We start from the raw sequence: 13888 nt of genomic DNA on the forward strand, positions 1-13888 counted from the left end.
GGCTGTTTACAAAAATAACAGATATGAGCCAAAAAATAATATTGACATTTATAAATATTATTAATTTTAGTAGATTTATTAAGTAGTTATTTTTATTTTGTATAACTTTTATAGAAAATATAAAGTTTATTGAATATCCCGATGTTATTATATTCAATTATTTTTCCGACTTACTGCACTAGTTGGTTATAATTATTAATACAAAGATCGAACACCAAGAAAAGTTCCTCCGATCCATTCGAGCCAGAACCATCAGATTTTACGAATTTTTTCTATGTGCTCTTTGCAGATCTCTGTTTTTTATTTTAACGACTTTTTTGTCGTCACCAGTGAGAAATCTATGAAAGTGTTTCTTCACTCGGTCTGGTTTTTTCCGACTTCCAAAAATGGAGGAGGTTCTCAATTCTACTCGATAACTAATTTGTGAACCGATTTTGATGATTCTTTTTTTGTTGAAAAGAGTGTAGCAGTGGTCCTATTTCAATTTGAAGAAAATATTCCACCTCTAAGGGTGGCAAACTAGGGGATGAATGACTTTTGAGGTCGGTTTTTTAGTACTCTGTACTTAGATTATTCGTTAAGCCTATATCTGTTATTGCAACAACCCTTCCTCATTATGTAGACTAACTATCTATATATAAGATTCTCTTTCTGCAACCGCAAAATTGTGTTAGATTAATGCTTCTTACATAAAAGTAGAAGTAAGTAGCGGCATGTGTGTACTTTATAGAAAAGTTAAATTACTTAATACTGGGTGGTATGCAACGCAGGTAGCTCCTATTAACCGTATAGCAGCACCGTTGAATTTTAAATGTCGTGGCAGAGACATCCAATGCCAACATTAAAGCTGTTAAGGTTTTATATTTCCCACAATCAGGAAGGTGTTTCGTGATAATTGGGTCACTTCGTTAGAATAGCAAAAGTGTATAGCAACAGCCACGGTAGCCTAATGGAGTGACCTAACGCCTCTCTAGCATAGGCTATGGGTTCGAATCCGGGCCTGTATCTCTCAGATTTTCATAATTTTTGTGTGAAATTTACCATGAGCAATGATAAAAAACACCGTGATGAAACCTGCTTATTATATGTTGAAGAAGGTTCACAACCCTTGCAAAAAGTGTGAAGTCTCCAATCCAGATTGGGTCAGAGTAGCGGACTATGATCTAAACCCTCGCCTGAGAGGAGACTCGTGCCCAGCAGTGGGATGTATAAATAAGTTGATGGTGATGACGATGATCATAGCAACAGCATCGTCTTAGATTTAACACCTCGTATGTGATTTTATGTTTTTCATTAAAACTATGTCTTTAGGATGCTACGTAGCAGTAACACTAATGGCAATGTCTAGTGTACAATTATTTTATTTTATTTTATTTTATTTTTTATTTACTTTTAACAATAACAATGAGTGATTGTTTTTATCGTATAATACATTTGACGATGTCAAGTGTAATTTGTTTACCTATGAAATAAAACTACTTTGAGTGTGAGCTGTTGCGGTAACCGAAGTTCTGTAGTGCGTCTGTAATGTTTGCGGAAGCGTGGATGGAATACTTTTCTGCCGTAGTAAGGCACCTCATAGATTTTACGCAATCTTTGTTTAAAATAATTTACTAACATAGTTTACAAGCCTGTTAATAATCTAATATGGATTTACGTTGTCCGAAAATAAATAAATTATTATTATTAAAATGTGGTGAAAAAAATAGTAAAACAGTAATGTTTGTAGTTAGTATGTTAATTAGTTACATTATACCTTCTAACACACAATGAAAAACAAACAATGTAAAAATGGTTTATGCGCGGTTTTCACTCGAAATCGACAACCATACTACTACTTTTTTGGACAGCAAACGAATTTATTTAATACTCTATTTTTTTTTTAAATATAGGTAGTCTAGCAGAGACCACCTGAGAACTTGAAAATACGTCTACTTTAACATAATGAAATTGATATTTTGATAATCTACAGGTGAGGTATAATAAAAGCTTAAATACTAAAAAGTAAAGCTAGGATTTTTAAATCATATGAATAAAAGTGGGTCCACGCGGCAAGGTGCCCAAGATGCTGGCAGCGTTCCCCCTTTGTATGGCTATGCTAATGCATTGGGCAAGGTAGCTGCCGGCCCTTGGGATTCCCAGACAGTCTAGTAATTTTTACGGTAGAATTTTGTACAGATGAAGGGCACCGGAACCCCACACGCCAAGGATTTCGACTCCAAAGGCTGTAAATAGGTAGTCGGAGCCGAGATCCTGGTACTTATTACTTTTTATTCTTTCCGCCAGCTCAGCTGCGGAGCCAGCTCTCTTGCTGGTGTGCTGGAGATGGGATGAGGCAAGTGTGTTGGCACATGTACTTTAACTATTTATAAAAGACCAGCAAAATACGGTATATTTTTAACTCATTATTATTTAGAGGCTTCATTATTCAACTCGTCAGCCATATTAGAAACAAATAGATACGGCAAAATACCATCCCTAACCAATATATACAAATTCTTAGCGACATTAATTGTTGTCTCAGACAAAACGGATTAAAACCACCCAACATTAAATATATCAAAACGAACCTGTGCAAATTACCGCAACCTGGATTCATCTCCGAACATACTCCATGAGAAAATGATGTTCATACATCCTCAAGAATTTCACACACTTCGCAATTTGGAGAATTCATCCTCGTCATGGAATACAATAATTAGTTTAACAGAACTTTTTTCATGAAACCAAGTGACAGGACGAACAAGTCGTGCGCCTGGTGTTAAGTGACACGTTTGTACATAGCAGTTGCAGTGACACACAGAGCTTTGAATCGCAAGGATCTGAACGAGTTACCCAGGGACATAACGTGACAAGTCCCACAGTCCCAAGTGCCGGTAATTTTACCAGCACCCTTACCCTTCAAAACCGGAACACAGTAATGCTCACATTACTGCTTGGCGGCTGAAATAGGTAAACGCAGTACTTCCCTGGACAAACTCTTTGACAAGGAGCTATACTGCTGTCGTATACGTATCCGGATTGAAGGCTATACGCACTGACAATTTGATCCCTGCTTAATGTTACGTGGCTAAACCAAAGAACACTAGATCACACTGCATTTTTTTGTACCAGCTTCTTTAAATCCTGTCCTGTCAATCAATAAAGTAATTTTCACAACTAATACCCATAACAAAACTCTCCCTAACAAAATTCAAACAACGGCTGCACGGTGTGCCTACCCCTAAAATGAGAGTAGACAAAAAATGTAATAAAACTGACCGCGAGTACGTGACCGCGGCGCCCTATACCGAGATAAATCTCACACATGTTTAATATTTTATAAGAGAAAACGTGATGAATATCACTCAGGACGCAATATAAAAATTAATAAGGGGTAAGAAACTTTTCCTCCTTTTTTCGAACAACATATGAAAATAACTCGTGTTTCTGAGCAGATTTAAGCAGTGGAAAATGTAAAGAATTACAAAATACGGTATCTATAATAGTTAAAAGCCGGACAAATATGATAAATATATATATTCCATCAGTGCTACGCATTGACTTACAAATAAATGGACGACGGGTCTAATACAAAAACCACGAAAAAAATGTCCCAAGTCAACCTATTCGAAATTTAAATTGTAATGTCATCGCAGTATCGCGCTGTCCGTAGAACAAATGAAGACTAAAGCGGAGTGTCGCGCTCTGTATACGATTTTAGCGCCTTACAAGTGCGGACACTTTTTAGCGCGGACCCGACGTCCATATAATTGTAAGTCAATGGTGCTACGTAATAAATCGCAAACGAAAACAAATGCTGTCCTAACTCACAATTGTGAAATTAAAAAAAAAAAATATCCCACGAAACAAACATACACACCTCAAAAGTGTCAAAGGATCAAGCACGTTTTTGCCAACTGCTCTAAATCAGGATTTTTAATTATTTTTATATTATTGGTCAATTTTATAATTTGAATTTGAAAATTAAATTATCCAACAAAAATCCCTTGATATAAAAAAAAATCGTCAAAAATCTGATCGTGAGTAATTAGCATTTTTTTTATAATACCAACTGACGGGACGAACAAGTCGTGCGTCTGATGGTAAGCTACACGCCTGTCCATAACAGTTGCAGAGCCACGCATAGCTTTAAATCGTAAAGATCTGAGGGGCACTGCCACTGCGCCCGACACCTTGAGACATGAGTTGATAAGTCCCTTGTGCCTGTAATTTTACCAGCACCATTACCCTTCAAAACCGGAACACATTAATGCTAATATTACTACTCCCCTGGACGAACTCTTTCACAAGGAGCTCTACTGCTACTAAACGTATAAATGTATACGTAGCACAGTAAACGTGCTTGATCTTAATTCCAGAATTTTGAATTACGACAGTATTTGATTTCGTGTGCGAAATAGGTGTAGTTTGGCTTTGATATCATTATGAGATATTATTACAAGCAATCACAGTAATGTTATGCCCTTGTCAGTGTAGTCAACACCAAGAAATCATATTTGACATATTAACCGACTTGAAAAAAGAAGGAGGTTATCAATTCGTCTATATATTTTTTGCAAGTATGTTACGCTACAACTCCAGAATTTGCAAACCGATTTTAATGATTTTTTTTTATTGGAAAGAGGGGTACCTCAGTAGTAGTCCCACTTAATTTTCAAGAAAATATTCCACCACTAGGGTGGCAAACTAGTAGATGAAATCGCAAAATAGATGTAATTCCAAGCAATTTTGAGGTCGGTTTTTTAGTACTCTGTGCTGAGAATATAAACATCCAATTGCGTCCGTCACCCTGAGACATAAGTTGATAAGTTCTATATGCCTGTCATTCCACCAGCACTCTTACCTTTCAAAACCGGAACGCAGTAGTACTCATACTACTGCTTAGGGGCAGAAATAAGGTGACTGTACCTCCTTGGACGAACTCTTTTACAAGCAGGTCTACTGCTACTAAAAACTATCTACATACTATGAAAGTTACTACTTACCGTAGAATTCAGTTCACCCTTAGCACCGTTCAGTCTAATGTAGAACTGAGCTGGTTTGTCGACTTGCGCGCCATCAGGGAACTGAGCTACTTCCAGGAGGTGAGCGTCACCAACAGGCGGAGAGCAATAGACCCTGAACGGAGAGTCAGGGATGTGTTGCTCGTTGAACTTCAGACCGATGCGATATTCACCTGGAAAAAAGCATGACGGTGTATAGAAAGCAACAATTTTAAATCTGGTATAGGTATACTGATTAACGGTAGGCGACGTTTTTTGTAATATGAATAAAGAAGGATGGCGACATTCCGTGTATTTTGTGACCCAGTGTTTTTGAAGACATGCATTAAGGAAACCTATCAATATTTGTGATTCATCAAAGCATCAAAAAAGCTAATTGAGAAATGCTTGTAGAAGCTGGGGTTATAAAGTTGATATAGGTTATGTTTATAACATTGTCCTATATTTCGCTTCAGATGTTTGTTCGTAGTAGCAGAAAACAACAAGTTTTCAGTTTGTTCCCAAAAATAATAAAGAACTTCCCGAATATTCCCAAATCTGCCAAATCCTGCATCATTTAATATGACTTATTATGTTCCGCAGCAATAAAAATTAATAAAAATTAAATTTACCCAAATAGCAGAAATCTGCCACAAATGGTCACACTGTTCTCAATATCAATGTGACATGATTCGCTCTGGACCTTTTGGAGGGAAAAGTGTCGTTTTTATTTTGACTTTCAATTATTTTGTGAAATCTAGTTTAAAGTGGAATAGGATAGTGCTATTGTGCCTTAATCGAAGATTAAAACGCGAAATTATACGAATCTCGAACTAAAATACCTGTATCGGCCCGTTTTAAGGAATCCCGAGTCAATCTAAGCACGCCGCCTCAAATTGCCTATCCTCTTTGTGGCGGCCATATTTACAGAAACATAATTAAACTTCATGTTTAGGCAGATGGCTTTGCCAAAGCCTTAATAAATTTAAAAAAAAAATCAATGTGACATTGACATTGGCAAGAGGTCTCTTGTCAAAACGTTCCTTTGTAACTTTCATTATCACACATTCAAATATTGTCTAAATATTTTTGTCACATTCTGTTTTATTTTTTGGTTTATGTCCTTACTGTTTAATTTATTATTTCATTAGGTATTTTATAGCTTTAATGTTTTATGCGTGTACTATAAAATAACCAATACTTCAGGTAGGTAAACATTCAATCATGCTCAAAATTAAACGTACTTACAAGAACGTTACTTAATCTATGGTCGAATTGAATTAATTGCGTTGTGTTCTTGCATCTATTCTAAAATACAATGTTTTACAATATATTTATTTTATTCTACAGACTTCTAAAAATATACATAAATATATTGAGAACTAGGCATAAACTAAAACGCAAAATAATAATAGCAAAATCCATGAATGGCACTTTGTTGTTATTGGGGCAGCTTTCGCTATCCTTCTTTCTATAAACTACGGCCCTGTGGCCCGGTTCAAAGGTAGAATTTAATCAGTACCACGATTTTAGGTGTAATTGGGCAATTATTATTTCTTTTATGGGGGCCACTAGGCTTGTGCCAGTGTCAGTTTTTTAAGAATAATATAAAAATCTTATGCATAAAATCAAGATTATTTGACTTTCGTTTTGTGACACAGTGACGGCGTCCATGGTCGGATGGCTTGCATACCGACTTTCACGGTGTTGCTATCTCTACGGTCTCGGGTTCGATCCTCGGCCGGGTCAATGTAAAATATAACTTTTCTATATTGTCTAGGGTCTGGGTATTTGTGGCAGAGCAACGTATGTAATGTGGTCTATTATTTTTAGAGAAGTACTGCCATCTTACCCATTTCTGTCGCTGAACAGTAATGTGAACATTACTGCGTTCCGGTTTCAAAGGGTAAGCAAGGGTCCTGGTGAAATTACAGGGACAGAAGACTTGTCAACTTTATGTCTGTCACCCTGAGGCACAGTGGCAGTGATCCTCAGATGTTTGCGATGGAAAGCTCTAAGTGACACTGCACCTATCATGGACAAGCGTGTCGCTTACTACCAGGCGCACGACTTATTCGTCCGAAGTTTTCCTGGACGAACTATTTCTACTCTACTGTTACTATAATTATCTATTTCATACTAATATATAATTGAAAATTATTTCTCGATCATTAATTTGGTAAAATAAGGTTAATATTTAAACCGACGTTATAATTACATTCGTTTATTTCCGTAAAACCATTCCGACGGATTGGAGACTACGAGTTTTCAAAGGACTGTGCCTTCTTCGACGTCGATTTTTCATCATGTATTCCTTAATAATTAACAAAAAGTATTTCCACCAAGTAAACATTCGCAAACATTTCTTATTATTCATGCAAAATAAGTTTAAACGACTTAATCAAACTCAGTATCACCATACCATCAAAAGCTCTAACTCTTTCAAAGTCCCGACAAATGTACTAATAAATTTGCACAGTGGTCTAAAAACCCGTCGCGATTGGACTAAAAACATCATTAAAATTGCCCGAAAAAACCGCCATCGGGAGAAAACGTCAGTCAATCTGAATAACGGGCTAACGATGTCACTGGGCTACAAGATGTAGGAATATAGATTATGGGAGCAACTATAGCACGTCCACGACCACTGAAACTCGCCTTTAAAAAGAAAATTATAAAAGAAAAAAATATTTTTTTGAAGAACAAGTCGTAAGCCTGGCCATGACAATGTCACAGCTTTAGGTCGCAAAGATTTAAGGCGCACTGCCACTGCGCCCGTAACCCTGAGACTGCAATTTCACCAGCACCTTTATACCCTTTAAAATCGGAACACAGTAATGTTGACATTACTGCCTGGCGGCAAAAATAGGTAAGGTGGCAGTATTACCCTGGACGAACTCTTTCACAAGGACCTCTACTGCTACTAAAATAGATCTTTGTACTGGCTTTCGGCATTCGTCGCCACTAGTGACATCTAGTGAGAGATTTGGTACCTTCTCACCGCTTTCTATATATTCGATATTTGTATTAATATTCTTAACGAAACTAGTGAAGTTCTTTCACAAAAGTCTCAATAAAACTAGTTTAACCATCTATTTAATAGAACATTATATATACTCCCTCTAAGTCCTAGACGATTTCCCATCTCCACCTAACCAATATTTCTTCCCAAGCTTCTTGAGGAAATTTAAATTTTTACATCGTCATTTTTTCCATACGCCGTTTGTACGTCCCGGTGGGCGTATGTATCAGATTTATTTGTTACAAACTCTTTTTTGGACAGTTTTTTGTTGATTGCATAAAAAATTTCCTCGTTTTTAGAACGCTTCTTTGGATATCGTTGTGTTTTTTCAAATTATTTGGAGGCCGGTTGCAAGGGAGGATTAAAATGCCGCTGAAATAGTAATATAACAGTTGTCATTAACCTTATACGAGAAGGGCACTATGTTCGTACGGGTTCGCTCGTACACCTCTGAGTCAGGTCCTAACCCCGGGTCGGCACGTTTGCACGGACTTCATCCGGTTATCTGTAAGGCTAGTGCCTTAGATGAGCCGCCCCGGAGACACGTACAGCTTCCTCCCTATTTTCCGGATAGGTACCGGAGCTGTAGACACGCTCACTTCCCGTCACACTCCGTACGACTAACGGTTGCCAACGACTACCAAATCTCCTCATTGATTGGTGACAGAGCTGTAAGCCACGCTCACTTCCCGACACCTAAAAACGACGTCTCTCCAGTTCCCAATAACCTAATCGGCTGGAGGGACCGCAGTTCTCTGGGCTAGTGCCGGAGATGCTAATCGCAGTGCCCTGCGACAATGTACAGACATAGCTTCCAACTTAAAGGGCAACTCACGTGCCCCGCGCGTCTCCTCACTTCAGGCCCTCAACTAGACCGCTATTAAGACGCGCTAGCTGCTCACGAGACAGACGCCCCGGCCACACCCGACCGGGGCAAACAAACATATCCGTCTCTGCAGCTAACCACAAAACCCAGCGAGTCCATGCCCAAGTCCGGGTCGACCAGAGACGCCCGCAATATATATATAATATGCCGCAAAGGCGTATCACTGGTGGAGGACTTAGCCCGGATGCCCGCTGTACCCTGGACTTGCCGTCGAGCCCGTAGTCTCTCCGGAATACCCTATCTTTCGGGTCGGTTAGGTCTTTAACAGTAGTAGCAGTAGAGCTCCTTGTGAAAGAGTTCGTCCAGGGAAGTACTGCCACCTTACCTATTTCTGTCACCAAGCAGTAATGTGAGCATTGTTGTGTTTCGGTTTTAAAGGGCGCTGCTGAAAAGTATTACGGTAAGTAACGAATTTCAAACCTACTGCAGCTAGAATGATCTTCAATCTCCCATCTTTCGGATAATTTTAGCATTCCCTTTTCACAATTCCTGTCTTTACTTATAAAACACATCTCTAAGTATCGTTTGATGGTGTCTCCATTATCGAAGCCGGTATATATAAAGAGTTTTGTAAAGATCAATAAAATAAAATTTTAGCAGCAGAAGACCTCCTTATGAAAGAGGTCGTCCAGGGAACTACTGCCACCTTACATATTTTTGCCGCCACGCCCGAAATGTGAGCATGAATGTGTTCCGGTTTTGAATGGTATGGGTGCTGGTGAAATTATAGACACATTAGATTGTCAACTTATGTCTCAGGTTGACGGGTGCAGTGGCAGTGCCTCTCAGATCTTTGTGATTTAAAGCTTTAAGTGGCACTGCAACTGTTATGGACAGATGTGTCGCTTACCTCCAGGCCCACAACTTGTTCGTCCCGTCACTTGATATCATAAAAAAAATTACGTTAATAATTGACGTTTTTAATTTAAGAAGATCTGAAGTACCTTCAAGTAGTATAAGCAATCTGATTCAATAGAACTGTCACATTATCTTTAAATAGGCCGTTAGTAAACAAAGATTAAAGAATTTCCGTTCAACTTGGCCTCTGTGAAACAAATAATGATGTAGGCCCTATGCAAAACAATGGTATTGACATGTTACCGAAGTCCCGGGTTCGACGCCCGCTCGCTTCCTTCAGTTTCTTGTTAACGACCAAGAAACATATTTCACTTTTTATATAAAGATCCAAATTTATTATTTCTTGAATATATATTGTAGTATATGAAACTAAACTCAAGCAGATGCCGTGGGTTCGAGTCCGCGAGTCCGGACTCGAACCCACGGCATTACCTCTGAGATTAAGATCTATAAGTTCTATCCAGAACATCGAGGCTATAACCAAAAAGAAAAATTCTATTTCTAAATGGGTCCTTCACCTGAAGGACTTTTTTTGATTACCTAACCATGATTACCAGGATTGTTTGATTACCTAATCAAACAATTCTGGTCCTCATCCAGCGCTGACGTCGTCAAACGGTTACTTAACAGTAATCCGAAAAGACATTTTCCAGAAACAACGTTTGTTCGAATTTTCGTAACCTCGAAAGTAATTATGAGAGGATTTTTTTTTTCTTTTAAACCTAACTTAACCTAACCCAACTCTTTGCGATAAACATCCAACATTTCCTAAACGAACAACGGTTTCGTTATAATTCGGTTTTCGATGTAATGAAAATTCGAACAAACGTTAGTTCGGAAAAAAAAATTCGTGTTTGTGATAGGTTGGTTACCCTTCAGGCGTATTAATGTCATCATAACTAGTATAACCTTGTGAAAGAGTTCATCCAGCGACGTACCACAATCCTACCTATTTCTGCCGCCAAGCAGTAATGCTCACATTACTGCGTTTCGGCACTGCTCAAATTTCAGGCACATGGGACTTGTCAACTTATGTCGTAGGGTGACGAGCGCGGTGTCGGTGCCCCTCAGATGCCCCTTGTTTATCACCAAGCGCGCGAAGTATTTGTCCCATAACTTGCTATCATAAATATAATTATATGTATACTGAAATATAGTAAAATTATACGACATTTAGTTCACAACACCAATAAACATGATTTACTACCATCTTTATAAATACACTACGTAATGACGCTTAAGTTACACCCTGTAGGTACTAAACATAAATGGACAATTAAAAAACAGTTTAGAATAACAGCTGTCGCTAACTGCAGTTTAAGTTTAACCGATGGTTCAACAACATTGGGTTTGCAAATTAATATGGCCGTTGCATTAACATATTCCTAATATAGGCAAGTGTTGGCACTTATTAAATAATTTAGCTGCTTATAAATTACTTGGCGAAAATAAATAAGCAAAAAGAAAATAGACAAATAAAATGTTGTGGTTGTTTTTTAGCAGCTCGTGAATCATTTAATTATATCTAATCAGAGATTCTCATATTTAAGCGACAATGACATTTTCATTGCATTTTATAAAACTATTTCTTGTCATTTCAATCAATAAGTCGTGTGTCCGGTGATAAACGACACGCCTGTCTCTGGTAGTTGCAGTGCCACTCAGAGCTTTACACCGCAAAGATCGAACACACATTGCCATTGCGCCCAACAACCTGAGACATGAGTTGATAAGTCCCACATGTCTGTAATTACACCATTACTCCTACCCTTCAAAACCAGAACTAACTAACATTACTACTTGGCAGCAGATATAAATGGCAGTACTTCCCTGGACGTACTCTTACGTAAAGAGCTCTACTGCGATTAAAATTGAACATTGAAATGAAAACATTTGAAGAAATCATGTCATTTGTATACAGAAAAAATCATTTTCAATTGAAATGACAAGAAATAACCTTGAGAAATCTTGTCATTTGTACTGAAATATCCAAAAACATTCATTTTCAATTGAAGTGACAACAAATGACCTCGAGAAATCTTGTCATTGGTGCTGAAATATCCAGAAACATCTATCTCAATTCAAATGACAAGAAATAACCTTAAGAAATGTTGACATTTGTTATGCAATATCTAGATTTTTTCAGTTGACAAGAAATAGCTAAGAACTATATAGAAATGGAACTGAATTAATCAATAACAGTAATATATAGACATTCTGACATAAAAATAAATAGCCTTCTTCGCTGTTATTTTAGTTGAGATCCTTTTCATAGAAACGACATAAAATAAATTAAAAATCAAAAGAAAAGGAAACATCGAAGAAAACAGACTAAAATCAACCAGATGAACTAATTAAACAATCGAAAGTCAAAAACCGATCGCAAACGGACGACGTATAACAAAAATACAAGCCAGTGGTTCGAACTCCCAAATAAGCCGGCCAAAAACCCGCTCAAAAGTAACATTCCATCATAGCGCTTAGCCATCCAGCGCACACTTTTTGAACTTTTTCCCAACGTTCATTTCGAGGGGCGGTCAATTAAAATTATTCTTAAACACCACCGGTAAGGAATGCAGCTCCTAAAACTGAATTTGTCTCGACTGCCATTGTATTCTTTAAGACAAAAAAATCGCCGGGCATCCGACAAAGAAGCGGTCTCTTTTTGTCTCCGAATATTTCATAAATGTATCGCGATTAGAAATTTTTGAACTATCCGATGGAATAATGACTTAAGTATTGGCGACATTCCCGGTTTTGAATTTGAGACAATGCAACTTTTTGTTAATTTTGACCAGTTTCATTATGAGTTTAAAACACTGGGTATGGATTCTCTTTTAATCGCCATCACACCAATATTCGTCCCACTACTTTTTTTATAATACCAACTGATAGGACGTACAAGTCGTGCGCCTGGTGGTAAGCGACACGCCTGTCCATAACAGTTGCAGCGCCACTCAAAACTTTAAATCGTAAAGACCTGAGAGGCACTGCAACAAGTCTCGTGTGCCTGTAATTTCACCAGTTTCCTGCAAAACCGGAACGCAGTAATGCTCACATTACTGCTTGGCAGAAATAGGTAAGGTAGCAGTACTTCCCTGGAGGAACTCTGAAAGAGCTCTACTGCTTACTAACTTATCTTATAATGAAGAGAATTTGGACTGTCCTCTACACTGGCCCAAGGCGGGTTGGTGACACGTATTCCAATGACTGTAAACCTTTCCGAGTTAGCAAGAGTTATTGCTATAAAACATTCACGAATTGTACCATTGGTGAAACAATGTCACATCTGTAAAATGACAACTTTTCTGGAGAAAGGTTTAAATATTTTACTAACGAAAGTAGTCGATTACATTTTACGCTTAAATAGTACATAATTTGTTTCGTGTAATTACTAAAACAAAGAACGGACACTTAGAAAAAATCCCCTCGATCTGGCTGGATTCGAACCAACGTCTTCCAGCAAAGCGTGCCAGACACTATGCCACCTAAGCAACTAAGCTGCGGAACGAACCAGCGGACCTTACGAATTTTTCTGTGTGCTTATTGCAGATCTTTGTGTTTTGGTTTTTGACTACTTTTTTGTTTCGTGTGATTCGTATTATTTTTTAATTTGACGGTACGAACGAAATATACATAATTTAGATATTAAAGTCATAGGTATCTACCGCCACAGGGATTCGATGCAGCGACCTCATGATTGAGAAACAACCATTTTCTCGCTGCGCTACCACCTTTCTTATTTTTAATTTAAATTTTTATTTAAATTAAATTTTAAAAATAAAATCAGAATTGCCAATAATGGTTTTTCTTTTAACTAAAGAAAAACAGGCTCTGGCTTTGAATAACTGGTAGTTTAACCAGCAACGTTGTACGTACTAATATTATAAAAAAATTTAATCGTAATGAGAATCAACATTGTCAGTACACTGAGGGACAAATGTTTGTCCAAAAATACTCTTTTTTTGTGGTGTTACTTTATGTTGTTATGTTTAGCTTCACTACAATAACAATAATAAAATACCAAACAAACACATAAAATCAACTAAATCCTTAATTACCATCAAAGTCCTTATTATTTGCTCATTACCACATAACCGCATGATTACATAATACAAAAAAAAGATTATTTGAAAA

General features: G+C 37.6%; 1 protein-coding gene across 5 annotated transcripts in view; it reads right to left on the reverse strand.

The window, feature by feature from the left end:
- The window catches only part of LOC113228101 (filamin-A), a 199089-nt gene that overhangs the window by 9971 nt on the left and 175230 nt on the right, over positions 1 to 13888 (reverse strand). For all 5 annotated transcript variants that reach the window (XR_003310263.1, XM_026461245.1, XM_026461246.1 and 2 more), the window contains one exon: positions 4989 to 5179. Coding sequence is in view for 4 of the 5 variants with exons in the window: in XM_026461245.1 (XP_026317030.1) it covers positions 4989 to 5179 (191 nt within the window). In the remaining variant the exon portion in view is untranslated. The remainder of the gene's footprint in view (positions 1 to 4988; positions 5180 to 13888) is intronic.

Source organism: Hyposmocoma kahamanoa, unplaced genomic scaffold (assembly GCF_003589595.1).
Source record: "Hyposmocoma kahamanoa isolate Upper Pololo Valley unplaced genomic scaffold, ASM358959v1 224, whole genome shotgun sequence".
Taxonomy (NCBI): Eukaryota; Metazoa; Arthropoda; class Insecta; order Lepidoptera; family Cosmopterigidae; genus Hyposmocoma; species Hyposmocoma kahamanoa.